At 33.6% G+C, this 27137-nt stretch overlaps 5 protein-coding genes across 5 annotated transcripts; 1 reads left to right on the top strand and 4 right to left on the bottom strand.

The window, feature by feature from the left end:
- The first annotated feature begins 1570 nt into the window (after nucleotides 1-1570).
- On the top strand, nucleotides 1571-3560 carry LOC123902561. Its single transcript, XM_045952325.1, has 2 exons — nucleotides 1571-1813; nucleotides 2169-3560. The coding sequence occupies exon 2, from the start codon at nucleotides 2195-2197 to the stop codon at nucleotides 3257-3259; it is 1065 nt and encodes a 354-aa protein (XP_045808281.1). The 5' UTR covers nucleotides 1571-1813; nucleotides 2169-2194; the 3' UTR covers nucleotides 3260-3560.
- Nucleotides 3561-6005: 2445 nt separating this feature from the next.
- On the bottom strand, nucleotides 6006-9313 carry LOC123903006 (PXMP2/4 family protein 4-like). The gene is made up of 4 exons (XM_045952854.1): nucleotides 8779-9313; nucleotides 7087-7315; nucleotides 6733-6857; nucleotides 6006-6550 (listed from the first exon to the last, which is right to left on the bottom strand). Exons 1-4 carry the CDS (start codon nucleotides 9160-9162, stop codon nucleotides 6464-6466), a joined length of 825 nt encoding a protein of 274 aa, XP_045808810.1. The 5' UTR covers nucleotides 9163-9313; the 3' UTR covers nucleotides 6006-6463.
- Nucleotides 9314-13801: 4488 nt separating this feature from the next.
- LOC123911906 (protein RDM16-like) lies at nucleotides 13802-15526 on the bottom strand. The gene is made up of 2 exons (XM_045963198.1): nucleotides 14029-15526; nucleotides 13802-13998 (listed from the first exon to the last, which is right to left on the bottom strand). Exons 1-2 carry the CDS (start codon nucleotides 15524-15526, stop codon nucleotides 13802-13804), a joined length of 1695 nt encoding a protein of 564 aa, XP_045819154.1.
- A 4254-nt stretch (nucleotides 15527-19780) lies between these two features.
- LOC123891420 (leucine-rich repeat protein 2-like) lies at nucleotides 19781-22252 on the bottom strand. The gene is made up of 8 exons (XM_045941295.1): nucleotides 22056-22252; nucleotides 21693-21825; nucleotides 21537-21608; nucleotides 20821-20964; nucleotides 20641-20712; nucleotides 20439-20510; nucleotides 20023-20134; nucleotides 19781-19992 (listed from the first exon to the last, which is right to left on the bottom strand). The coding sequence occupies exons 1-7, from the start codon at nucleotides 22141-22143 to the stop codon at nucleotides 20068-20070; spliced, it is 648 nt and encodes a 215-aa protein (XP_045797251.1). The 5' UTR covers nucleotides 22144-22252; the 3' UTR covers nucleotides 19781-19992; nucleotides 20023-20067.
- Nucleotides 22253-23221: 969 nt separating this feature from the next.
- LOC123891429 (40S ribosomal protein S29) lies at nucleotides 23222-24957 on the bottom strand. The gene is made up of 3 exons (XM_045941307.1): nucleotides 24801-24957; nucleotides 23556-23655; nucleotides 23222-23466 (listed from the first exon to the last, which is right to left on the bottom strand). Exons 1-3 carry the CDS (start codon nucleotides 24860-24862, stop codon nucleotides 23458-23460), a joined length of 171 nt encoding a protein of 56 aa, XP_045797263.1. The 5' UTR covers nucleotides 24863-24957; the 3' UTR covers nucleotides 23222-23457.
- Nucleotides 24958-27137: the final 2180 nt, after the last annotated feature.

Below are 27137 nucleotides of genomic sequence, written 5' to 3'. Positions count from 1 at the left end.
TTCAAAAAAAATCAATTGACAACATACTACCAAAACCAAGTGTCAAGTGAAAAAGCAAAAACTAAATGTTCATCAAGTTCATAAAGACTAGTGTCCAAATGCATAGCTAAATGCAACGTAATAATCATTATAATGTTCATCTAGACATAAAAAGTTAAAAACTAATAATCATTATAGTCTTCAAGGTAATAGTAGTACCGCCGGCGCCGGAGCAAGAGGAGGAAGGGGAAGGGTTTGTGGCAAGGTTGAAGAGGGTGGAGGAGAGAAGAGAAAAAAAATTAAGCGTTTTTACGTGATGACTAATGAGAGAAGAGAAAAAAGATGAAAAACAACTTTTCTTATTCCTACGTTGTTTCAGATTTTTTTTTTTTTAAAAAAAAAAAAAAAAGATTTTGCCTTGTTTTTTAAAAAAAAAATAAAATGCAAAACCGTTTGGACCGGCCGGCCGGTTCGCCGGTTCAACCCGGTTCAACCCGGTTCGCCACGGTTGGTTTCCTGTCCGGTTTTCGATCATAATCGAGCCGGTTTCATGGCCGGTTCACGGTCCGACCGGTCCGACCGGCCGGTCCGGTTCTGACAACCTTGCTTGAAAGACAAAACACTCCCACTTACATGATATTTGGACCCCAAACAAGCAGGTATCCACAATAAACAGAGTAAAAATTTACATCGTGAATAATTACCTATATGATTGGATATAACTATGTGTATAATCTTCCAAGAACTTTCATGCCCACACATTTGTGTGCAATAATGCAAATACAATACAAAAACAAAAATACAGGTATCCTACTCGAAACACTCCACCACGAATAAGAATCTTCGAATTGGATAGATAATAGAGATATGAACTCCTATATATGTAAGGGGACTTTTAAGACAGAGATGCACTACTCCATCTAACTTGATGACCTCGTGAAAAAAGATAAAAATCCTTCTTTTTTTACACTAATTAATTGTTGTTATTGTTATTATATTATTCTTGAAATCTATTTAAGTTTTAACTATAATTTTCGGAAATTTTTGCAATATATATTGTGTGACACATTAATGTACAAAACGTTTTACGTTTCTAACCAATTATTAAGTGTAATTAAAATCTTTAATATTAAGTGTAATTAAAATCTTTAACTTAGTCGGTATTTTAAGACATTACCATAGTTCAAGTCTTGGTAGGTATACATATAAGAAACTAATCATCAAATTAACCTCCATACATTAAATTTTCAAATCATTCAGATTTAATTTTTAGTATATAATATCCGATTCGAACGGTTATAACATAACTAAAAATAATATATTTATTTTTATGTATAATTTTGAATGGTTAACATATACGATGCATTTTACCATAAAAAATAATATAGTACGTACATTGAATACAAACATTAATAAAATAAAATAATTACGATACATTGCACAAGTTCTTACACTAATAAAATAAAACAAAAAAATATAAAAGAAAACATTTTAACAAAGTAAAATAATTTTTTTTTGACAAAATAAAAAATAGAGTAATTAACTAATTATGCAAAAATACATTGCAAGTGCAATTTTTCTTTCCCTTTAGCTCTATTTTTTTTTTCCTTGAAATTTTGGATAGGGAGAGAGAAAGAGAGTTGGTCTTAGACAAAGAAAAAGAAGACCAAAGTTGAGGTTGTGATTTTGGTTCTTTAGTCTTACATCAATCCATCCTAGTTGCAGTTTGGTCTCTCTTCTGATCTCATTTCACAAACACACTGCGCCAAAATAGCAATTGGGGCTGCAACTTCTACTTCATACTCAATTCTGCCTCTTTGTCGATCCATTTCCGGTAACAATCTTGTTCTTCCCTAACTTCATTGAATTTCTTTACTTTCTTCGAAATCATTAATGGGTTTTCTTTCTTCTTTGTTAATTGCAAATTGGAATTCTTAAATTCGTTTCCTGTTCAATTTTACCTCGACGCGTTTTTTTTTTTAATTATCAATTGTTGTCTGAATTATTAATTTTGATTAATGAATTGTTGAATTTGATGATGATTTATGATTGAAAGCTTATTGAATTGCTGGTAGTGTAGAGATGTTGTTTGGGATTTAGGGTTTAAGTAAGTTTTTGTGTTGGATCATTTGGGAGGGGGTTTTGTACTTTGTTGGAAATCTAAGATTTTGATTTACATGTTGTTTCAGTAATTGTGTGAGAAGATTGAGGGAAAATGACGGTACCGAAACGTAACTATACTCGAATAAATGCTTTGGAGCTGAAAGCTCTAATTATTCGGAAGGTTGGTCGTCAGAGAGCTGGCAAGTACTTTGATCAGCTTGGAAAATTGGTTAGTTCAAAGATCAGCAAGACTGAGTTTAACAAGATTTGCATCTTGACAATTGGGAAGGAAAATATCCCTCTTCACAATCAACTAATCAAAGCAATTCTCAACAATGTTTGTCTGGCTAAAGTCCCACCTCTTAGAGGTGCTGCAAAAATAGGGAGTTTGAATGCTAAAGATCCAAATCAGCAGCAGACCAAATCAATGCAAATGCGGTATGGGGACGCGTTTCCTCCTTCCCTACGGAAGGGTGGTTCTTTTGCTACCCATGAAGGGAGGCTTGCTGGTCGTCAAAATGTGTTGGGACAATTAGGGAAGCCCCGAAACCCTGCATCCAAGGATTTTATCTATAAGACTCCAGAGCAGCAGAGTGCAACAGAACTGAATTCACTTGGCAGCAGACCTCCTATTTCCGTTGAAGATGGAGAAGAGGTCGAACAGATTGCTGGAAGCCCAAGCATTCAAAGTAGGAGCCCAGTTACAGCTCCCCTTGGGATATCCATGAATTTCGGTTATGGACGTAGCCCTCTTTCTAATGCATCATCATGCAGAAAGTATCCTCCAGAGACCTGTTACAACAATGGATATCTCCCCGACACATCATCACTGAGGAGTCGTTTGGAGCAAAAGTTGGAGAAGGAGGGTTTAACTGCGACAGTTGATTGTGTCAATCTATTGAATAATGCACTGGATTCTTATATGAAGAGGTTGATTGAATCCTCTACGGGTTTATCTGGGCCGAGAATCGGAAATGAGCACCGAAGACAACAAAATGGACAGTCTCTAGCTGGTTCAAATATACTGCAACCCAGAAGATATATTCAAACAGCAACGCAATCTTCCAGGGCATCTCTCCTGGATTTTCGTGTTGCAATGGAATTGAATCCACAGTCTCTTGGACCAGATTGGCCGACACAGCTTGAGAAGATTTGTATACGTGCTTCTGAAGAATGAAGACTTTGTAATCAGTAGATCAGAAATTTATTAGCAGATGAAATGGAAAGGTAGGTAGGAGTTGGTAGGCAACCTGGAGTTCTGGAATGCTTTGAATATTGAACCGTGTTTACTTCAATTGACATGGAATTTTTGTCTATTACAGTATAAGCTATAGCATTTGTTAGATAGAGATTGATAATTGTTAGTGAGTGACTCATGTCAATACAAGAAATTGGAACATCTGAGTAGGATTAAGAAGTTCATTGTATCATGAATGTAATACCATTCTTCAATAATATATCCAGTTCTGATTGTTCAATTTTTTGTTTCTTTTTCTCGTTTACTTGTTTTAATCCGACTATTTTTCATTGAAATAAAGCTATGTTGCATTCTCTGAGGGTTAAAGCTCAACTGTGGCCTACTATGTTAACAAATTTAGAACTTAAAATTGAATTACTGTGTCAATGGACCCGGTTTCTGTGGACTGGAGAAACACACACTCAAGGTACTTTGATCGTTGATCTAAGATTGGATGACTCGTATTTTGATTTCACTATATTGGTTTTAAAATACATCTTAGAATATGCGTTGTTTGTTCTTCATCTAAAGGTTGAGATCTACTATTAATCAACTACAGAGAATCCAATGATAACATAAGAGGGATAACCTGGCAATGGCTTGAGCAAATTTGGGATACCATATGATGTTTTTCTGGCACATACAATTCTTTGTATCTTAAATTTCTTCACTCTGGCGGCTGGTCTGCCTGTTATACATATCAGTCTTGTAAATATATTATGTTTACCATAAGCCTAAATGGTTGTGCTTCACATTATTTCACATGAGCTGATAACTGATAAGACAATTGTTGACTCATGTTAGTCTTAGTCTAATAGCGTCTACCATCTACATTCCATGTTTGCTGGTTTCAAAAAGCTGCAGGTCACAACTGACATATATCATCCTTTTTGAGACTAAATCAAAGTTGTATTAACCATAGCCAAGAGAAAGGAAAGAGAGGATCTAACCAAAGAGTATTGAATAATGAGGTTTGTGCAAACTTTTGCCCGACATGCTTTTTTCTATGACAACCTTTGAGAGAAATAACATCTTCATTGTATAAAATCTTGATTGTAATGTACTAATAAAAGTAACAAGAACTTGATTTCTCTAGGTTAGCTTTTGAGTATGAACTTTATAAATAGAAAATATTTATCAGCTAACCTTCTCAAGTGAATCAACCCAACTTAAATGAGTTGTTATGATGCACAAGCACAAGTACTTTATTTGAGGGAGAGTACCAGTACTGGGTTCATACCCGTACCTTAATTTATGTCCATACACATACATTAGTTTTTCTAAAAATGTCGTACCCGGTACCCGTATCGGGTACCGGTACCTGCACCTAGGCAACGTTGTGTGACGCATATTTGCTCTGCTTGGCCCAAACAAGGTACCGGTCGACATCCCAACAGACTGTAATGGACACAAGCACAAAACACTCATAACATCTGCCGTCAGGTTCAATGACTCTAAATGCCAATCATTGCATTGCAAGCTAGCCATTGTCCCCTCCCCATTGATGAGGATCCCACTTCTTTTTCCCCTCGTCAATGACCGTGCCTCCGCGCCGGGGGCCTATATATACTCCTTCCGAGCGAAGGGCTCATGTATGTATTTCTTCACTCTAAATTGTGTACTTGACGCTTATACTTATTTGGGCATCGGAGTGTCTTACAGATATCCCCTTATCTCAAACAACTGTACGGCCCTAGGACCGACTAATCCAAGGGGACCAATCCCACCGCCCACTTGCGGGGGCCCCATTTAAAGCCATAGTTTTTTTTTTGCTCTGTATGGACTTAGCCCACCGAAATTGGCACCAGGGAGAATTGAACTTGAGACCTTGAGAGGAGCATACTCCAAGGACTCAAGCCAACATCACTATACCAACCACAAGTGGGTTCCGGCCACCTCTTTCTAGTCAGATAAGAATCAATATTGATTCAATTTCATCAAAACAAATAATTTAACAGCCTTGGATCGTTTTTCTTTAAACTGAGATCTACATTTTTATATGCTTCTTTTTTTTAAACAACATTTTTATATGCTTAACAATATAATTCTACGTATCTTAAAATTGTCACTCTGAGGGCTGGTCTGCCAATTCAACATATCAGTCTTGTAAATATTCTGTTTACCATCGAAGCCTAACATGTTTGTGCTCCAGTAATCCCCTCTAGCTAATAAGCCATAGCAGGATTTTGGGACCAATGTTGACTCATGTTAACCTTATAATGTCTACATTCCATGTTTGCTGGTTTCAAAAAGCAATAATCCTTTGACACTAAATCAAGCTGTATTAACCATAACCAAGAGACAGGAAAGAGAGGATCCAACCAAAGACCATTGAATAATGAGATCTGTGCAAACTTGCGCTCAACATGCTTTTTTAATGACAACATCTTCATTGTATAAAATCTTAATTGTACTGAGCTAATCAGTGACAAAAACTTGATTTCTCTTGGTTATGTTTTGAGTATAAACTTTATAGATAGAAATATTACCAAGTTAAGCTTCTCAAGTAAATCAACCCAGCTTGACTTAAAATGAGTTAATATTCAGTAAGGTTCAAATTTCAAAGGTACTAACAATAGATATGTTTCTATGATTAATACTGATTCAATTTCATCAAATCAAATTATAGAACAACCTTGGATTGTTTTTCTTTAAACTGAGAGCTACAATTTGATACGCTTAATGAAATTAAAGGGATATTATAAGGATTTGAAAGGATGATATAATACTCAGGAACAGGGCTCGAAGACTCGGCTCAACTTTGATATGCAGATTTCCTCTCCTCTTTAGTAAGAACGAAAAACTAATATCGAAGAAAAAAAAGAGCAAAGGAAATGCCTCTTGAAAATTGACTAAAAAATGTCTTCATAAAAATAAATAAATATAAACTTCAATAACAAAAACTCTAATACAGCTACTTTTGTTCTATGAATTGGTCCATTAATATAAGAAACAAACAATACAAATGAGGAATAATATAAGTTAAAAATAAAAAGGTTTCAACCAAGTGTCCTAATTAGTGGTATAGCCATGGTGTGAGATCAGAATTCTCTGCAGACACCCAAAAGATTTGATTCTATACGTAGCTTCCAGATAAACTCTATAGACTTAAGTTAGTCCAAATCTTGGTAATGTCGATGGTGATCAGCTATCTGTCTCGGCTTTCTCTAGACTCGCCATGTAGGTCATGTAAATGGTCCACAAGTACGAAAATGAATTGCTGACTAATGGCTGTGCCAAATAAACAGAAGTAGAAAACGAATCAGTAAACAGCCAGAGTTTCACAACACAAAAATGGAATGGAAATCTTTTGCCTATTTATAGTGGCACCGTGGCACGTCGTGCATCATCCAAAATTTACAATTACATGGCATGCTGTATGATGAGAAAGGTAAGAAGAGATTAACGCATACCTGCAAATGAACTGGGATGAATCTAAAAGTAATAAAATCACATATAGGCCAATACATGACTCCATTTAACAGTGTAGGAACAAGATCACGCTTTAAACGTGCAACAATCTCTTTGTCGTTTTCACCTGGCAGCCAAGAGAAACTGTTTAGCAATTCTTGAACTTAAAATAGTAAAGGGTGGTGCAAAAGTTGTGGAACTTTGGCTTTTTGTATTGCATTATACTTCAGAATACAAGCAAACAACTCAAAGGATAAGCAAACCTCCCCAGGTGCAAAAACTAAGGGCAAGTAAAGAAAAACCATGTACAAAAGGGTATTGTGGAATAAATAATAAATTAAGAAAATTGGACATACCTTGCAAAGCTGCATTCAAGGAGAAGAAAATAACAGTCATGGCAGGTCCATAAATCGACTGGCCCATGACCATTTTCTTCAATGTAGAGAAAAGATCCCTCCCTGGGAAAAGCTTTGACACAAAATTGAACCAGAAATGCAGTGTTGGTCCTAAAATGATCATCCCATATCCCGCCATGCGTAAAGTCCTTATAAAATCAAGGGATTTTGAAGATTGCCACTCAATAGTCTGAAGGAATTAAATATTAAATACCATTCGAGTATGAGAGAAACAACAAAATGAACAATTGAACATTAAGTATGCAATATCAAACCATGTGAAGCCACTTAATGAGATAATGGTATCTATTTAAAAGACTCAAGGATTCGTCGAGTGAGTCTGCACAAGACAACGACAGCAGCAGCAGAAACAGCAGAACTAGGCAATAGGTGGGGCTGAATAAATTGACCTTATTCACTACGTAGCATCTTTTTATTCCTTTCTCATTATGCTTTTTTTTTCACAGATTGAAATTGTTATAATATGATACTAATTTCAAAGCACACTTCGTTCCTTTACAGCTTATGTTACTACTAATATAGTAATATACTCTAGCTTAGTTTTTCTGATCGTAGTATCATAAAATTTGAGTTTGGTCTAACTCAACTATATAAAACTAATTCATGAGGTGATGAATTACTCCAATTTATAAACATTTTTTCAAACCATATTTCATCCAATGTGAGAGTCTCAACACAGCCTCTTCACACCCAGACTGAACATATGGAGCGTGATCTCATGTGATCCAATAGTGGGTGGTCAAACGGATCTTGAATAGGCTTTGATACCATTTTAGAATTTGGATTGAGTCTAACTCATCTGTACTAAATCAGCTTGTAAGGTAAGGGATGGCACCTACTTATAAACACGTTTTTATGGCATATAATACAAGGTGAGACTCTCAACATAGTAGACCATGGCTCAAGCTAGAGCAGATGTAAAAAATCAACACAAGTTTGGCATGAATGGGAATGGTAGCATAGTAGTATAAACTAAAGAGATGACAAATCAACAATCCAGGATCTATCTATCAGAAGTTAACAACAGCCAGGGTTTTGCTAGTCCAATGTGTAGCAAAACCAATGAAACATTAATTCACAACAAGTAGAATCATTCCATCTGAAAAATCAGTAATAATGCTCTAGCTAAAACCAGACAAAACACAGTTAGAAATCAAGTATCCTATGACTCAACAACATTAAACAAGGCACTGTTAGAAACTACATCTTAAACCCTAGAAATTTCACAACAAACATAAAACATACAATTATTAACTGTATGTTTGGTTTCACTCTTGGAGGAGCCAAAATTTATTCTAGAGTTGCATAATTGATTTTTGACATGTTTGGTTGCTCTCAGGTAGAATTAATTCTAACTTTAAGCTTTTAATTCAAGAATTGATTTTTACACTAAAATTGATTCTTCAAGTCGTATTCAAACATAAAACACTTTACATTCAACTCACTTTTAGTCGGAATCAGTTTGTTTGTCATGGCAGAACAGAACCAAACACACACTAAGACCTCAACTAAAAATTGTTCCTTCTGAAACCAAATAAATGCACTTTCTCTTCCTTTTGACAAATTAAATAAAAAAAAATCATGTACCAGAAAAAGCATGAAAGGGGGTAGTAGTAGTAGTAGTAGTAGTACCTGAGAGGATAAATCAGCAGCGGTATAAATGAGAGCAGAAGTAACACTTTTAGTGAGAATAGGGTGTGACTTAATCATCCCCAAATACCAACCAACAAAACGAAGTTTGGAAACAGAAGCAGTTGAAGAAGAAGAAGAAGAAGAACAAAACGATGAAGAAAACAAAGAAGGTGGAGGAATAATTTGATATTGTTGTGTGGTTGTTGTATTTTTGGTGAAGAAATGTGGTAATCGAAAGTAAGGTTTTGAGTGTTGTTTGTTAGAGAGAAGAGAGTGAAGTTTGATTTGATTAATGGTGGAATTGTTTGCGAACATTAATTGTTTCTGCATCATCATGAAATCAGAAACCTTAGAACGGCTCTTCATGAAAGTGCTGCTGCTCATGTTTAATGTTTTTGTCTCAGGAAGAGGGTTTTGGGGGGTTTTTTCGGAGAATAAATAGTACTATAACTGTGTCGGAGTTCCGAGTTTTTAGGAAGTGGTGGTGCAAATAGCAAAAGTTAATTAATTCATGTGATTATGAACAGAAAAGGGTAGTTTGCAATTGCGGCTTTAAACTCAAATGCATCGCTAGATAGCCACTCACGCATCTTTCAAATTTGTGAGTCATTGCCCAATGTCGGTAATCCACGTCGGCAGTTCCATTCTAATTTCTGTTTGTCAAAATAATTTGGTTCAACAAATTTAGGGGATAATTCTATCCGAACCAATAAAAAAATAAAATTGCAAATCGAACCAATCTAGATTGAAAACTGCAAAAAATTGTATTTAGTATGAATCACACGAATCAATTTCAAAACAGTGTGGTTTGATTTGGTTTGCGGTTTTTATTTTAAAAAATCGAATCAAACCAAACCGCAATACTTAACTTAATTCTCTATTAGTAACGATCAACCTATTACATAGTTCAACTTAGCAAGCCCAGCCTAAATTGAGTTCATAAAACAATATACTGTCAAAACATATCATTTCACGCGATCCAGATTATATTGTTGGTATTAAAAATAAATTATTATTATTATTATATACAATTTTTGCATATGTGCATATTATATCATATAATGCAAACAATAAAGTAAATTAAAAATTTTTATTTTTATTTTGTGACAAGTCGGTAATATTATCATATTTTATCGTGATAAATCGTACAAATTGAATCAACGCTAATTTCATTGGTTTGATTTGGTTAGGTTTAGTTTGGATTTTTTTTTTTTTGAAGAGTTTAAATGATTTTTTAAAAACCAATCGAATTAAATTGACATGCATTTTTATTTCGCGATTAGAATACTCTTATAATCAAAACAGAACCAAACCGCACCGCTGCTAAGAAATTCTAAAACAATGCTACTTTTTATTTTATTTTTTTAAAATCCCTCCCTTTCTTCTAAACTGAAAACCAAAGCGAAAAGAAAAAGGGAAAAATAGGTCCATCTTTGGCAGTCATTTTGTGGCACGTGTCTAGTATACCTTTCACTTTGTGCCAAGTGTATGTTTCAATTGAACACGTTGTCAAGTAGATGCCCAATTGAGTCGCCAATTTAGATCGTAAATTGCGTTGAAATCATGTGCGTGTACAAAATGATGACACTACTATTACTATTGCTTACATTACACACATGAATTTATATTTTACTAATAAAATCTTATGAATCACCGAAATTACTTCTAGTTTGGCATTTTAATAATTTGATGAAAATATTGAATAGAATTGTGTTGAGTTAACTTAAAAGAGAAAATATTGCCATCAATGATGCAGTCCAACATGATGCCTAGACCCTAATCTATATGGAAAATACTAGAACAAATACAAATGAGTAGTGTTAGACATACTCACATCAAGTAAAAAAAATTAAAGATAAAGTAATTAAAGTGATATAAATTGATGTGACAAATTTATTTTTCTTTTATTTTTTTGATTTGTGTGAGTGTGCCTAAAATTTGTGCCTAACTAGTTGTGCCTATCTAAGACTTTCTCAATCCATATATCTGATAATGGGCTTCGTCTGTCTCACTTCTTTTTTGCGGATGATGTCCTCCTCCTCATTTAGGCTAAAAACTCTCAGCTTCGGTTCATAAATGACCTTTTTGCCCGCTTCAGCCGAGCTTCAAGTCTTAAGATTAATCTGTCGAAGTCTCGAGCTTTTTACTCTGGAGGTATTCCTCATGCCAAGATCAACAAACTTTACCTCCATATCCGGCATCAAGAGCACTACTTCCCTTGACAAATACCTAGGCTTTCCTATTCTCAAAGAGAGAGCCAAGAGAAGTGATTTTCACTTTATTATTGACAAAATGCAATCTCGACTTGCTCCTTGGAAGAACAGACTACTCAACAAACCGGGTCATTTGACACTAGCAATTGACATAAAATAAACTATTAGGCTAACACACAAACAAGGAATAAATCATGGCCAAAGGAGGAAGATTCCTCATAGTCGGTAGTTTATAATTTATACAGATGTATGTACAATTTTCTTTGATCAGTATGCAATACATATTCAAGTAGAGTTATTGCCTGATTGGGAATGGAAGTATTAGGTTGACTGTCTTTTTCATTCAGCATAAATTTAAACATTCTCTTGGCATAGTTACTCTTCTTAATCACTTAAATTAGACATTGAGTTTGAATAAACCAACAAGAATTTGTAAAGTTGATTTACTCAACAAGAATTTTTAAATTGACAGTTGGATCAATAAAGTTGACGTTTTCTGGTTCATAAATTTGTTTGTGCTGAAACTATGAGGTTCTTGAGACTCACTACAACATCATTTATCTCATTGTCCTTTGCATATAGGTTCACGCTGGGATGTTAGATACTTCTATGGAGTTGAATGCTAAAACTATGACTCTATGAGGTTAATGTTTTGTGAATCACAAAGTCTTATCATTAAGTTGTTATACTTAGGTTTTCAAACAAAATCATGTTGTGTTCTTCCATTCAATAAAACAAAACTGTTAATCAGTAAGAATAATCTTGTGATCGACTTGTCACATCATTGTTCAACTTGACACATGTGCAAAAATAAGCCCGAAATTTAGTTGTGCAAAAATTATCTGAGATTTTAAAAATGAGGAGATTATATTTTCAAAATTTAAAAATGGAAGGGTCTAAAATCGTGAATCAGTAAAAATAGGAGAATCAAATGTGCTCTTAAACCTATTTTATATAAGCTTCATGTAGTTGGTGAAGGTTCCTGTGATTATACCATTGGTATTTTGTTACCTCTTATTGAAGTATGGAAGCTGCTTCCCATTGGCTCTCTTTTCGTTTTCTCTTCGATAATAAGAAGTTAAGAAATTGAGTGTTGGTTTAGAGATATTTGCATTCTGCAAAGAGTAGCATGCCACTGAACCTACAGATGTACGCATGACATGCTCACCTAGCATCACAGTACAAGAAACATCTGTCTTAGGATGAGGCTGCTGCACAATTCTCATATCTTTTTCTTTTGTATCTGCATGTTGTTACACAAGAATATTAAGTTACAAATGAAACATACACATAACAGACAAGAATAAACCATGCAATAGATCAAATGGAAAAAATGAAGAACTAGATAGATTTAGGTGGTTTGGTCAATGTCACCGGACCGTCTACAGGCATTCAAAGAGTAATCTCTCTGATTTTGTTAGGAAGATCAAGTACGAAGTTCACGATTATACAATGAGCAAAAGGGAATACATAAAAAAGGATCTGACATCTATAGATTAATCATTGTCTCCTTAACATTTTGAGCTCCAAGATATTGGGTTTAGTTTCTATTTGGGTCAGCCCTTAACATAATCCCAGGCATCCCATTTCTCGACAGTCTTTCTGTCAAACCTACCGATATGTAAGGTTTGAGAAAAACAATCATCTTTACCCTCTGTTGTGCTCTCTGAATTCTATAACTTCTGCCATTTAACGAAGCAATCACACAACATATAGGGTGGATCAGACAACTAAAGGAGTAATTCTTGGCATAGTTACTCACCAACTGTCGAATATTGTTTTATTATAATAATGATCATGCACACCAAATTATAGATAACTTAGACATTTATAGCTATTCATAGCTAATCTTATAGTCAACATTTACATATTTTTTTGAAAAATATCATACGATCAACTAATGTTTTTTTTATGAAGTCTCAAATAGTTTTGAAAATTTATAAAGTTAATTTACTCAACAAGGATTTTTAATTTAACAGTTGGATTATTAAAGTTTAATGCAATGAGTTATGAAGCAAAATAACTATGTCAAGAGTTACTCCATCAGTAGTAAGTTCTTCAGATGTAATACTAATTCAAGTAGAATTATTGCCTGATTCGGAGTAGCAGCATCAGGCTAATTGTCATTTTCATCTTCAGTTCCAAACCATATTCTTTCACCAGCTTCCTCGGGAGGGAACAGAAGTTTGACATTCTCATGCTTTGAATCAGAAGCAGCCATCAAAATTCCGCAAGACTTGACACCATGCATACTCCTTGGCTTCAGACTTGTCACATAACAACATCAAATACATTAATTGCAAAACATAAAGTACCTTCGTCACATAACTCGCATTTTAATAAGCAACAATACAGCATAGTTCTGAGACATAAAAGGAGGTTTTGTTCTTGTTGATTAGTTTGTTTTCCAGAATATCTATGTAATATGTTTTTTCTGAGACATGCATAGTTCTTGAGACTCTTCCATTTTTATAGCCAAATGTTAAGTTACATGGCACCGGTGTTTTTAGTTTTATTATCAATTGTAGCTTTTGAATTTTAATTTTATCGTATGGTTTTGAATTCTTTATTTAAAGGAAAACTGGTGTGTGGGGGGGTAAGTGCTCGTTACTGACTTACTGTGTAAATGTAAGTCTAGTAAAAAACCTAGATTCATAGAAGAGTTTCATGAGTAATGTAAAAAAATGAGTTTCATGGAGTTCTCAACCGATCATAGATTCATAGCTAGTTTTTATATTGAAAAAAATCTGTGCAAAATTACAACAAGTCGGACATGCTAATAATATTGACCAAAAACATTAGAATACAATTCAAGCAGCGCCGTCATCTTCATAGTTGACAGCATGGTCCCAATAATGAGGAACCCCAGCATTCATAAACACTTTTCGAGCAGCTGCTTCAGTGATGCAATCATGAACACTGAATTTATTGAAGTTTTGTTTGGCAACATTTCCTTGCCACACCAGAACACACTTGTTGGCAGGCTTGTCATCATTTGAATCTTCGGCTTCTTCTTTCTCTTTTGATACATCACTCCAATTGATACGTCTGAGCATTAGTTTTCCATACCTCTTAATTGTCTTGCTCTTACCTTCAACCACGACAACGCTAATACCATCATAAATCACAGCACATCCAGTCAACTGATTATATTGAGCATTAAGATCAACTTTAATGCGAGTCTGTGGATGAGAGAGGTTGTTAATCTTGTAAAGTGCCACAAGTCTATCCGGTGTATTTGAGTCATCAAACAGCTTCCTTTTCTTCTTCTCACGCTGCTCGGAAGGAGTAAGCTTGCGTGCAATATTCCTATCTACGTGAGCCTGCTCACGCTCAGCAGCTGCATTACGTACTTCCTTCTCAAGCCGAGTGGGATCTTGAGTTGCTTCGGTCCCTAGCACTTTCATTAAATTGTTCATCTTTAACTTTGGTTTTGGCGGTTCTATGACACCCTGTCTAATCATCTCTTGTCGCTCCTTCTCCTTAGCTATACGCCTTTGGGACTTGAGTTTCTTTTGCTCCTGTTTGGTTAGCTTGAGAGGTTGAGGTGGTGGAGGGGCAAGCTGAGCAGGCGGTTCAATGGGGCGAACATGTTCCACATAAAAGGTGATTTTTTCCATTTTCAGTTTATCTTCGTCTATGTCACCATAATTTCCAGAATGCAAAAGTGCCACGTCCCACCACTCAACTTCTGGAATTGGATCCTTCAGCTTTTCTTTCATTACATTTCTCTCTGTAATTTCTATTAAGTTGGGATTTATATCAGGAGCAGCTTTTGCCTTTGCTAGCTGTGCTTGTTTGGCATTGTGCTCTTTTGCTTGAGCTTCTCCAAATTTACTCTTCAACTTTATTGATTCAGCATGTTTTGACCATTTTCCTTCTTCCACAAACACAAAATTCGTCCTCTTGGGGCGCATGAGCTTTGTTTTGTTGATGCCAATACTCTCGTCAAAATGAGGGTTAGAATCAGGATCAAAATCCAACACAGGTTTTAGTATTTCAAATGCATCTATCTTGTGTTTATTAATGTTGACCTTTAATGTGCTAAGGTTGCTTGGCTTAGTTACATTAATAACAACATTCCCATGTTCATCTATTTCCCGTCCATGGACGTCAAGACGAAGAACATGAGCCTTGGTTGGTTTCTGAGGGATAGTAACATCTGCCTTAGTTGTGACACTAGCTGGAGGAGGAATTCTCTTGAGCTTCTCCGACAAGTCTTTTTGCATTTGTAAAACCTTCTTTGCCTTAGCTAAGGCATGAATAGAGAAGCTTCCAGGTTTTCCAGCAATTGAAGATGATCCATCTGTACTAAATTTTCCAGTAACCTCATGAGACACCGCAGCAGCAGGTGATCCCATAGCAGCATTATTGTCGCAATCATCTTCCATCTCTTGATCGCGCTTCAATTTAGACCTAACTTTGGTATATACCTTATTATCCCTGGTTTTGCGGTCAGATGGATGATGGCGGTGGTCATTGCGGTCACCTTCGGAATGTCGAACTCTCTTTCGCCTATAGGGGGTGACGTCCATACTAGGGTTTGGGAGATACTCACTCTATTCTATCGTGTGTGTGTGATGATAATGAAGAATTGAAGTATATATAAGAATCACTTCAGCTTTATTTATACCACATACTAATATTTTTTTTTAAATCTACTTCTAATCTAATCTAATCTTTTAAAAAAAATTTAACTTGCTTATCAAGAAAAAATAGGCTAACAAATCTAATAAGATTTGGCTAAAAGAAGATAGGATAGTTTTGGTATATATTCCTCACAAATTTTCCCCTAATCTTGCGGTTACATATATTTTATTTCAAATCTAATATACTTCTATTATTTATGGATCGATATCTTAAAAAAAAGATATAGGAGATTACTTATCAAGTGAATCTTATTAGATTTTATTTTATCTTTTTACCAAATCTTATTAGATTTATTAGCCTATTTTTTCTTGATAAGCAAGTTAAATTTATTATCCTATTGTTTCTTGATAAGCAAGTTTTACGCTTCTACTTATAAAAGCAATGTATACTAAACAAATTAAACCAAACTCATAAACACAAAACCAATTACTTTTCCACTTCTCACTCATACTTGCCATAAACTTTTCATCACTCATTCAATGAAGTCCTTCTCCTTCAACTTAAAGGTGAATCCAATCTTTGAATCCATCTTACCAGACACTCCTTCTTTGAATGGTTACTTCACCATTCGTTTTCATTATAACCACTTAACTATTTCTTCTACATCCAATAACCTAAAAAACCCTATCTTTAATTACACAAAACCTATCGATGACAACTTCTTGATTCCTCGTGAAGTCTTGTGCAATTATAATAGACACACAATCATGGATTCCATTAACAACACTCGCTTTTTGATCAACACCTTTCATGATGTGCCTTATTACGTATTACCTGAAGTTCTACATCAAATGGGAGATTGCGCTAGAAATATGGTTGCACTCAACACCAAAGGATGTGGAATGTTGCATATGAATGTGTTGCTTCAGATTGTTACTAGGGTCAATCAATTTGATCTTAATTGTATTGGTCGACAAAATATGGGGTTTTCACCAAGATTGGAGGTTGAAACTACTACCTCAAAGTCTACGGATCAATGTTCAATTTGTTTTGAAATTTTTTGCAACGGATTCCGTAAAGAATATTTTATCAAGTATAGATCGATCAATGCATCAATCGTTCACTTTCTTATTCTTGTTTGTGGTGTCGACGTGAGGTATTATGATTTATGAATAAAGAAGGAGCGATATGTATTTACTATAGTACAATAGTTGTATTTTTTTTACAAGTACATTAGTTGTTTAATGGTCTTTAAATATGAAAAAGTTCTTTTATTATGTTTACCAAACAAAATATATATCTAACTGTTTTAACACTGTTACTTTTTTTGTGCATAACAAATTGCCCATTAATAATGATACAATTTTGGATGTAGCTGTCATTGTTGAGATCAATCTCATTGCTGATTTATTCCATCCTACTCTGTAATATTCATTCAAAGATAGAACTTAATCTAAGAAGCACAACATATATATAGTCAGTTTATGATTGGCTTTTCTTTTCATGATGCTTTCTGTAGCATTCTAGAATTTTGGGACATTAATTAACGCAATTTTATGCGAAAGACGATTTTTTTATTAAAAGGAATAAAATAAACTTAATATTAATTATTAAATATTATAATATTTTTTATCAAAAATAATAAATCTGCGTAATAGTAATTACAAAGGATTAATTTAATTTATAACTCAAAAGTAAATTCTCAAGTTGAGACTCTCGACCTTTTACTACCCAAACACTCAACCTATATATATATTGGTCATAACTTTGAATGCTTGTGAGAATGTCTTGACGAGACTAACACCAATGTCCATAAATCTCGAAACCTCAATCTATACGACACTGCACTTTCCACGAACTCGTCTACTGGATTAGTAACCTAGCCAAATATGTACGTTAGGGTCGCTCCAAAACATAAGAAAACATAAATACAGCATACAGATAAACATTCTCATGCTTTGAATCAGAAGCAGCCATCAACGTTCCACTAGACTTGACACCACGCATATTCCTGAGAAGCATGAGTTATGTTTCCATTGGAGTCTCTCACACAGCTCCCAAAACTGGTTTTATTCACTTCTCTATGGAAGGCAGCATCTATATTGAACTTGAGCATACCTTGACGTGGTGGTTCTCATCGAGCACCATTTTTCTGTCACGCACATTCTTCTGTTCACTTGAGCATACATGAACTAGTCTTGGCATAATTACTCTTCTTAATCACTTAAATTAGACATTGAGTTTGAATTATCCAACAAGAATTTGTTAAGTTGATTTACTCAACAAGAATTTTTAAATTGACAGTTGGATCATTAAAATTCATGTTTTCTCATTTCTGGTTTATGATTTTTGTTTGTGCTGAAGCTATGAGGTTGAGACTCACTACAACATCATTTATCTCATTGTCCTTTGCATGTAGGTTCACGCTGGGATGTTAGATACTTCTATGGAGTTGAATGCTACAATTATCAGTATGAATAATTTTGTGATCGACTTGTCAGATCATTATTCAACTTGACACATGAGCAAAAATAAGCCCGAAATTTAGTTGTGCAAAAATGTTCTGAAATTTTAAAAATTTCGAGATTATATTCTCAAAATTAAAAAATGGAAGGGTGTAAAATCGTGAATCGGTACAAATAGGAGAATCAAATGTGCTCTTAAACCTATTTTATATAAGCTTCATGTAGTTGGTGAAGGTTCCTGTGATTATACCATTGGTATTTTGTGATGTTTTACCTCTTATTGGAGTATGGAAGCTGCTTCCCATTCCCATAGGCTCTCTTTTTGTTTTCTCTTCGATATTAAGAAGTTGAGAAATTGAGTGTTGGTTTAGAGATATTTGCATTCTGCAAAGAGTAGCATGCCACTGAACCTACAGATGTACGCATGACATGCTCGCCTAGCATCACAGTACAAGAAACATCTGTCTTAGGATGAGGCTGCACCAATTCACATATCTTTTTTACAAACCATTATTGCTTATGTCAATATGTTGTAAGGTGCTAATATTAACAAGCCAATCAGGTATATTTGAAAGAAAACCATTAAAACTAAGATCTAGAACAGAAAGTGAAGTAAAATTGAGAGATGGAAGAGATGGAATTTGACCAATAACCACGCAATTAAAAAAGGAAGTTGGTTTAATGCACTAACCAAGGTTGTTCCTGCTACCAATGAAAGATCAACTCCTTTCAAAGCAAGATGTTTCAAAGAAACGAGGCCAGCCACCCATTGTATATTTTCAACTTGCAATATATCAGCCGTGAGATCAAGAAATTGCAAGTGAGAAAGGTTTCCCAAATGAGGAGGAATTATACCATAAAAGCCAGCATTTGAAAGGTTCAGATATTGCAAATTTACCAGTGATCCAAAGAACTTAGGAATTGGTATTTCCTTGAAAGTATTGAAGCTCTAGTCTAAATGACTTAGTGACTTGAGCTTCATCAAAGATGGTCTTAGCTCACCACTCAGGTTCCACATCGGCTTATGTCAATTACAGACGGCTTTTTTCTATGAGTAATAATAATATTTCTTGTAGTGCTTGCCAATAGAAGTATAAACAATCTTGACACAAGCTTTGTGTTTCAAATACATTAATAATTAATTCAATATATCTAAATAGTAAATTTTGTCCTATATGAAGAAGTATAAACAATCTTGATGCAAGCTTTGTGTTTCATAATATCAATGGAACTCCACAATCCAACACTTCTTTATAGTCTTTCACAGTGCAAATTGGATTACCTACAGCGAAGTTTTTACCCATCCACGTAGTTCAGACGACTGTGATCATTGGATTAAGATCGAACAGTTAAAATTTCAATATAGTTTTTGTGTTGAGTTAACTTACAAAACAAAATGCAAATTTTGAAATCCAATGACCACAATTGTCTTAAATGCATCAAAAACTTGACTACAGACAATCACGGTCCTTCAACGTGCAATACTTGACAAGGTCATGCACAACAGCATTCTCCCATGACATGGTCAGTCTCACACGGCAACATTTGCTCAAATGTTAGTAATTAATATCACAAGTTTCATTTGTTTTTGAAAAGGACAGTAATTTGTTTTCTTAACTTATGCAGGTTTTATTAACTATTGCTTTTCGAGGGAGAGAAATAGTACTTACCGTTAGTGATGACGACGGAGCATAGCAGTTATTTTTAAAAGATGTTTAAAAACAAGATGATGAATTCTCATCAAACGACGGTGTAAAATTATTTTACATGTCAGTGCATAATCATTAAGCTCTTTTTTTTCACCATTCTTAAGACCACTACCTTCTTTTTTGAAACAAAATAAGACAAACATAGATTACAACTTACTTTCTCAAATTTTAATTTTCCTAATCAATAAAAGTAAACACTGATGAAATATTGATGAGGAAATTATAACACCACTGTTTCTGATACTCCATAGTAGGTAAACCAAGTTTGCTTCATTGCTGTCTGTTAAGATGACAAAAAAAATCTATCTTTCTTCAGCATCCAAAATCGTACGGAACAAGTCCTTTCAGCTCCGGACCGCTTAGTCTGTTGTTTTCAAAACTGAAACAAAAACAGGAAAAAAAAAATTGTAAATCTAACAATCTAACACTAACAAGAAATTTAATTAAACTACTATAGGTTAAATTAAGAGTGATGCTATATTCAGCGAAAAAGTGATTCACAAACAAGGATTGGCCAATAAAAAATCTCTATTTAGCGGAAAACATGGTACTAGAAGGAATACATGGAGGTTACAATGAAATGCAGTGTACTCGTGAAAAAAACAGCAAAGTGATACCGACGATGCACATTATGCTATAATGATAGGACTAATGGGATAACAATCACAGCAAAGTTGTTGTACCTCTTTATTGGAAAGGATCCAAAGTTGCCATCTACTGGTATTGTTCCACAAAGTTCATTATTAGAAACATCACTGCAAAATTGGAATTTAACATTAGATAATAAATAATACAGTAGACAATACATATAAAATAAAACACTGAAAAAATGGAATTTTGATTATGTTCATTCCTTCACATTCCCTAGGATTAAAAGAAACTCACAAGATTTTGAGATTTTTGAGACGAGTGAGTTCTCTTGGGATAGATCCTGTCAACTTGTTGTTGTTTAGCCGCCTAATCCATCGATGAGTAAATCAGAAACTAATTTAAACTAAGATGAAAAACATTGACGAAAAAATGTCTAGAAGTTTTTGTCAAATTGACATAACCAAACATACTTACAAGAATTTTAATGACTTCAACTTGCCAAATGATTTTGGAATTTTCCCCTCCAACTTGTTATCATACAAATCCATGCTAATAAGTGCTTTCAAGTTTCCAAGTTCCTTAGGAATCTTTCCTCTTAAGTCATTCCCATACAACTCCCTGCAAATTAATTAACAATTTAGAATCTACGGTAAGTCATAATTTTCCCATACAAAACAAAATCCTAAAATTAGCTAAATGAAATTCACAATTTTTAATAATGTTAGATAGAGCATGTTTTTTGTATCAAACAAAAAGCTCATACCTGAAATTCTAGAGATAACATTCATCTTTGAATGTAACAAAATTATTAAAACATATCTAAATGTGTCTTTCCTTGGTTAATTTGGTCAACAAATATGCATTTCGTTAGATAGTACTATAGTTCATAAAATTACTAATAAAAGACACACCAACATATGTTTTTGTAATTTCAATACAATTATAAACTACATTCTCACTACTTTTTTTGTTAAATAGATGAAATGATAAGTCACTGAAAATTCACACACACTAAGCGGAGGGATCAGGGTTCGAACTCCGATCATGATGTCCAACCTAACAATTTCGGCATTTCTGCAGTTGAGCTAGGATTTATGGACACATTGACACTAACTTTAACTTATATATACAGCTATTATTTACTCAAAAATTTGACATGTACTGTATTAGGCAGGAAAAAGCAAACATACAGATACTGTAGATGGTGTAGGTGGCCAAGTTCTGAGCCCAAGGTTCCAGAAACATTAGCATTTCCCAAGTCTCTGAAATACAAGGATTTGATACAAGTTATTAGAAAGTCCAAAACTAACAACTGAAAGAAAAGAAGTAAGTGTAGTGTAGCTTACAAACGAGTGACATGATTGTTGATGTCACATGTAACATGAAACCAAGTACATGGATTAACCAAAGTTGGGTCCCAGCTCTGAAGAACATTGTTGGGGTCAGAAAGTCTGATCTTCAAAGCATGAAGAGTATTCCCTACACAATCAACAAAATACCACTTCATGTCAAAAAAAAACAATTTTGTTGAATTTAATCAAAATATGAAAAAACAAATCAATTCTGTTTTCTAACCAATAAAAGACCAAAAGTTCTGTATTTCAATTTTTCATCACTAAAAAAAAATGATCAAAACACAAGAAGCACAATTGACCTGACTGTACAAGCAAAGGGAAAGTTGAGATGAAGTTATTGTAAGGCATACATACCTTCAGAGTTGATTGAGATGGTTTGGAAAGGAAATTGGAGAAGAAGTAGAAATAAGAGAGAGAGGGGAATCATTATCAAAGGTGCCATCTATTTTCTCTAGTGTATGTTGTGTGTGTGTATGAAAGGTAAATAAAGGATGGAAGACTAATGAAGAGAAAGGAATGAGGAGAGGGGTTGGCTCAAATGACACTAGTTGGAGGAAAAAGAAGGATGAGACAAAGTCTTTGTTTGTATGGTAAAAGGAACTAAAAATGATAGTTGAAAAATGTTGTAAATTTCCTCGAAACAACTGAAATTCATTTAAGAAGTTGATCTCTTATAATAAATATTATTTTATACGCATCGACCAAAGATCGAATTTAAGATCAAATGATTAAGAAACTCAAATATCTACGAGTATACTGGTCAAAAATTATATATTTTGTTTATATTTCATTTTGAAATTTTATGCTTTGTTTATACTATTTCATTTTGAATTTTGACTAGTCAACAATAAAAATGTTGAAATTTTATGCTTTGTTTATACTATATCATTTTGAATTTTGACTAGTCAACGATAAAAATGTTGAACTCGTCATCATGAGGCACATATGCAAGAACATTTTGTCTAGTGTTCTTTTCTTGGATATTTTGTCAGAATGAATGGGAAGTATTTTTTATATGGTATTTTTTGTTTTATTTCACCGTCTCCATTCAGGGTCATTTGATTTTTTTATTATCTCAATATGTTGTTGATTTGGTTTAATATATTAATATCAATTTTGCTTGGAAATTCAAATTAATGAATAATTTTCTTGTAAGAAAAATAAGATTCCATTAAAAACTTTGATTTTTTCTCCCTCTTCTTTTTTGTACATGAAATTTGCACATGAAACCTGATTGTATTTGGATAGTTTGAAATTTGAATCACAAATTGTTGGGAATCAGATTTCAAAGTTTAGCTAAGAGACTTCATTCTAGAAATCTTGGCTATATATAACCAAAAGTGATTCTAAGAGTTACACAGGAAAATACTAAGTTTTTTTAAGGACTTAATTTCATGTTCGAATTTAACCTTTTTCCTTTAGAAAAGTTTCAGATTCATCCTTCCAACTTTGTTGAGTAGAGTAAACAACAATTCAACTAAAGTCACAATTTTAATTTTTTAACCACAATACAACAAAGATAGGAAAAGAGTAAATGAATAAAAACAATATGTAGATCAAGATTGCATAGTTTCCAAAAAAAGATTAGAGGATCACATGTAGGAAGGAGAATAGAAAATAAAAACAATATGTATAAAAGGATTCTTAATTCCACAAATCCAGCTTGACAAACAAACCAAATGCAAAAAAGTGTTAAATTTCTTCAAACATGCAATCCTCACAACATTCTAATGCCTGAGCAGATTGCAAAAACTCTTCAGCGGTACTGCAACATATAGAAAAGAGTTAGACATGCATAAATTCAGATTGGAATATTTAGAAGATTAAATTTGAGAATAACATCCAAATGTTTACCTTAATGAAACCAATTTCCTTGGCATTGCTGTGGAAGCATTGCCTACAGCACATAAGGCCATACTTCCTGATCAATCCATGTGAATTCCCGCACACACGGCTGCAATTAAACAAGAACCGAAAGCAAGATCACAATCAGCAAGACTCTAATAAAATTTAATAACAACTGAGCACCAATGCATCCAACAACTCCTAACCAATTATCCACAAATTTAGTGAAAATGACTTATGACATCTATGAAGCATGGACACTCTTTGGATTATGCGTGTCCTGGTGCCCGACACCGACACTTATAATTACACTGAATTATGTCCGACTGTCAGTGGCATGTTGTGTCCAGTGTTCGTGCTTCATTCATAGCATAATATACAACACAGTGTTGTCAATCGCAGATTGCGGGAAAAAGTGGTTTATCCAAATCCGCTATGCAACAGGCTTTCTATTTCAAAACATTTTGAACAATCAGCAAGACTATAAAATTTAAAAACAACTGAACACCAAATACATCCAACAACTTCTACCCAATTATCCACAAATTTCGTGAGAATGTCTAATATTATACAACAGTGTTGTCAAATGTGTATTTATCAAACAAAAACAAAAAAGTGTTGTCAATTGCGGATTGCGGGAAAAGGTGATTCATTTAAATTCCAGATTAATGTGTTAGGACTTAAAAGATTAACACAAATAGGTGGGAGACCCTCATCACCGCATTGAACACTTTGATATTTAATATACTCCAAATACTCGATGTGAGACTCCTAACAGCTCGCTGTTTGAAAACATTATGTACTAAATAACCTATAACAATAGCAGCTATAGCCACTATTCAACCACTGGTATACAATAGTATAAAACATTAATGTAGAGTGTTCATCTAATACCAAACTACAGCAATAAACAAACAAAAGATTTTCCACAAGGTGTAATTCGATAGACACTGCCGCGCCGGCACATCTAAAATATGATATAATCCAATTTAACATTAGCTATGAAAATATCACATCAGTTTGTACCAGTATTACAAAAACAATGATAACAAATGAAATCATCCATGTAAAATAATTAAACCAAAATTATTTTTATGCATAACTACTCAATTATAACCAAAATTAAACCATACAAACCAAAAGAAAACAAATATAAGATATAAATAATTCAAAAAAATTGGGATCAAAAGCGAAACTAGTTGAAATTGAGAACAATAAGAAGTAATCGAATGAATGATTGAAGCATGAACATACCAAGTCCGAGAACCAGGACCGTAAGTCTTGGGGTGAGAATTCCAAACGTTGCTATGTCCCATTGTTTGGTTTGATGTTTGATTTCAGAATTAGGGTTTAATTGAGGATGCGAATATCAATTTCAATTTTATACATACACAAGCTCTTTATCAATTTGGGCTTAATGCTGACCCGTTAACTCTGGGCCTATGAAAAGGCCACTACGAATCTCTCTAATTACTCTCTAACCTAAACAAATCTCTCTAAATTACTAATGACACCCACTAATACCTTTTATATTTTTTTAAATGGTAGACATATATAGGGGAGGAGCTCTATCAAAATTATGGGGTTTTGTCCATGTGAGTATAGCTCAAGTGGTAGGAGTATTCCAGCGTGCGGGTTATTAGGTTGTCTGATTAAAAAAGGTATTTTTCATTTATTCACTTAAAAGGATAAAATTATTGTCACTAGACTTTTTTTTTTACAAAATGTCACTAGACTATTTAATCAATAAAAAACGTATGCGGTTTTTGTATCATTTAAATTATAGTTTAGTTTGAGTAAAAAAAAATAGTGACCTTTAATTTTATTCCTTAATGGGGTGGTCCAATTTTTTTCCTAATTCATTTCCTATAGAAAATATGTCTATCTTGACAAAAATAAATATATGTCTATGCTTTAAAAAAATACAAGTGTGTTAAACTATTACATATTTTTAATAAAATATTTATTTATAACTTAATACAAACACAATGTGAATATGTCAACAAAAAAATGAACTTTAACATGATGTTAATTAAATTTTTGTTTATAATTTTCATGAGTCGACATTAAAATCTTTAAAAAAAATTAATTATATTAAAACGCTATGATATTTTATAATGGATCGATTTATTTTTAGTAAAAATGCGGGTAACAGGTAGGGTAAGGGTACTTAGGTACTCATAGGATATGGGAACGGGTACAAAGATTGTTACCTACGCGGATATGGGGATGGGTACGAGTATTTTTTCAAAGTGCGGGTATGGAGATGGGTACTATAGTACCCTACCCATTGTCATCCCTACATATTATTACTAAATTTGGCCCTCAATGCATCTCAAAAATCAATCAAGTTTATTTATTACTAAATTTTCGTCCTCAATATAATAAAAATATATCTTATAAAAGAAAATGGAACCAACACCGCATGATGCCATCGCTTATATTTTTACTAAGCTAGCTTAGAAAATTAATCAAACTTTCATTTAATAAATAAATACAACAAATAAAGAATATTTGCATCAATATATACGACAAATTGTTCAAAACATAGTGGAGACCAAAGCCCACACACCACCCAACGCAAATTCGTCGCTCAAGGTGACATTTAACCTGAGTCGGTTAATTGAAAAATGAAAATATAGAAACATATATTACTACATGGACAAGAATTAGTAGGCTTATTACACCTTCCATTTCACTCTAAAAAAATCAACTCATCCTCATTTTCTCAATCATTTGCGTGTTGCACTGAGCATCACAATTAGCCATTTGTTGATACAATTCATGGGCAAAATTTAATGTAGTTTTGGTGTTGGCTCCGTGTATTTTAGACAATAGTGTTTTCATTTGGGTTTTTTCCAAAATTCAAGATTTACAAGAGTTTCATTTAGTGGCTATATGGATATTAGATTAACCCAAAAATTATTTTCCTTTCACTTCTTTTCAACACACCATAAAACAAAGTTCATCAAAATTTGTAGAGTCGTTGATAAAAACAAAGCTCAGGCTTGTCATTAGGAACAATGGATCTTGAAGCCATTAGAAAATTTTTTGTTGTTGATTTAAATTGCATGTACGTATATTAAAACAAGGTTGTGGTTGTGGTTGTGGTTTTTTAGATCTAAATATTTTCTTGTTATTGTGATTTTTTAGATTTGAACTTTTAGAAAGAAAAAACTGACGACGATGAGGAACACATGAGGATGAATGATTTATTTTTATTTAAAAAATATTGTAAAAAATCTTGACAAAAAATAAAATAATGTAAAAAATAAAATAGCAACAAAACTTACAAAATATTATTTCAAACAATAAATATGTTATATTCTGTTGTTAAAGTTCTAAAATAAAAAAACTTAATTAATACGGATTTCAAATTTTAATCGCTTCATTTTAACAAAAAAACAAATACATACTATTATCCAAAAATATATTAACTAATGGTAGCCCATATTTATATATTTTCAGCAAATACAAAAAAACTTACTTGTTTTTTTAACAAAATAGCTCACTAATACTCCCTCCGTCCCAAAATAATTGTCACTTTAGGAATACAATTTTGTCTCAAAATAATTGTCATTCTCACTTTTC

Source organism: Trifolium pratense, linkage group LG1, assembly GCF_020283565.1.
Source record: "Trifolium pratense cultivar HEN17-A07 linkage group LG1, ARS_RC_1.1, whole genome shotgun sequence".
Classification (NCBI taxonomy): Eukaryota; Viridiplantae; Streptophyta; class Magnoliopsida; order Fabales; family Fabaceae; genus Trifolium; species Trifolium pratense.
Note: the sequence above shows the minus strand (reverse complement) of the source record. Positions and strands in the feature narration are given on the sequence as shown.

What these genes read in the sequence shown, in the direction of transcription:
- LOC123891429 (XM_045941307.1), bottom strand. Translation starts at nt 24,862, where the DNA reads ATGGGACATAGCAACGTTTGGAATTCTCACCCCAAGACTTACGGTCCT. An exon ending in GGTCCTGGTTCTCGGACTTG is followed by an intron (nt 23,656 to 24,800) that starts GTATGTTCATGC and finishes GTTTAATTGCAG; the next exon opens with CCGTGTGTGCGGGAATTCAC.
- LOC123891420 (XM_045941295.1), bottom strand. Translation starts at nt 22,143, where the DNA reads ATGGCACCTTTGATAATGATTCCCCTCTCTCTCTTATTTCTACTTCTT. An exon ending in CATCTCAATCAACTCTGAAG is followed by an intron (nt 21,826 to 22,055) that starts GTATGTATGCCT and finishes TTGATTGTGTAG; the next exon opens with GGAATACTCTTCATGCTTTG. An exon ending in CTACACCATCTACAGTATCT is followed by an intron (nt 20,965 to 21,536) that starts GTATGTTTGCTT and finishes ATTAATTTGCAG; the next exon opens with GGAGTTGTATGGGAATGACT.
- LOC123903006 (XM_045952854.1), bottom strand. Translation starts at nt 9,162, where the DNA reads ATGAGCAGCAGCACTTTCATGAAGAGCCGTTCTAAGGTTTCTGATTTC. An exon ending in CTGCTGATTTATCCTCTCAG is followed by an intron (nt 7,316 to 8,778) that starts GTACTACTACTA and finishes TAATTCCTTCAG; the next exon opens with ACTATTGAGTGGCAATCTTC. An exon ending in TCATCCCAGTTCATTTGCAG is followed by an intron (nt 6,551 to 6,732) that starts GTATGCGTTAAT and finishes TATTTGGCACAG; the next exon opens with CCATTAGTCAGCAATTCATT.
- LOC123902561 (XM_045952325.1), top strand. Translation starts at nt 2,195, where the DNA reads ATGACGGTACCGAAACGTAACTATACTCGAATAAATGCTTTGGAGCTG.
- LOC123911906 (XM_045963198.1), bottom strand. Translation starts at nt 15,526, where the DNA reads ATGGACGTCACCCCCTATAGGCGAAAGAGAGTTCGACATTCCGAAGGT. An exon ending in AATGCTCAGACGTATCAATT is followed by an intron (nt 13,999 to 14,028) that starts GGAGTGATGTAT and finishes AGAAAGAAGAAG; the next exon opens with CCGAAGATTCAAATGATGAC.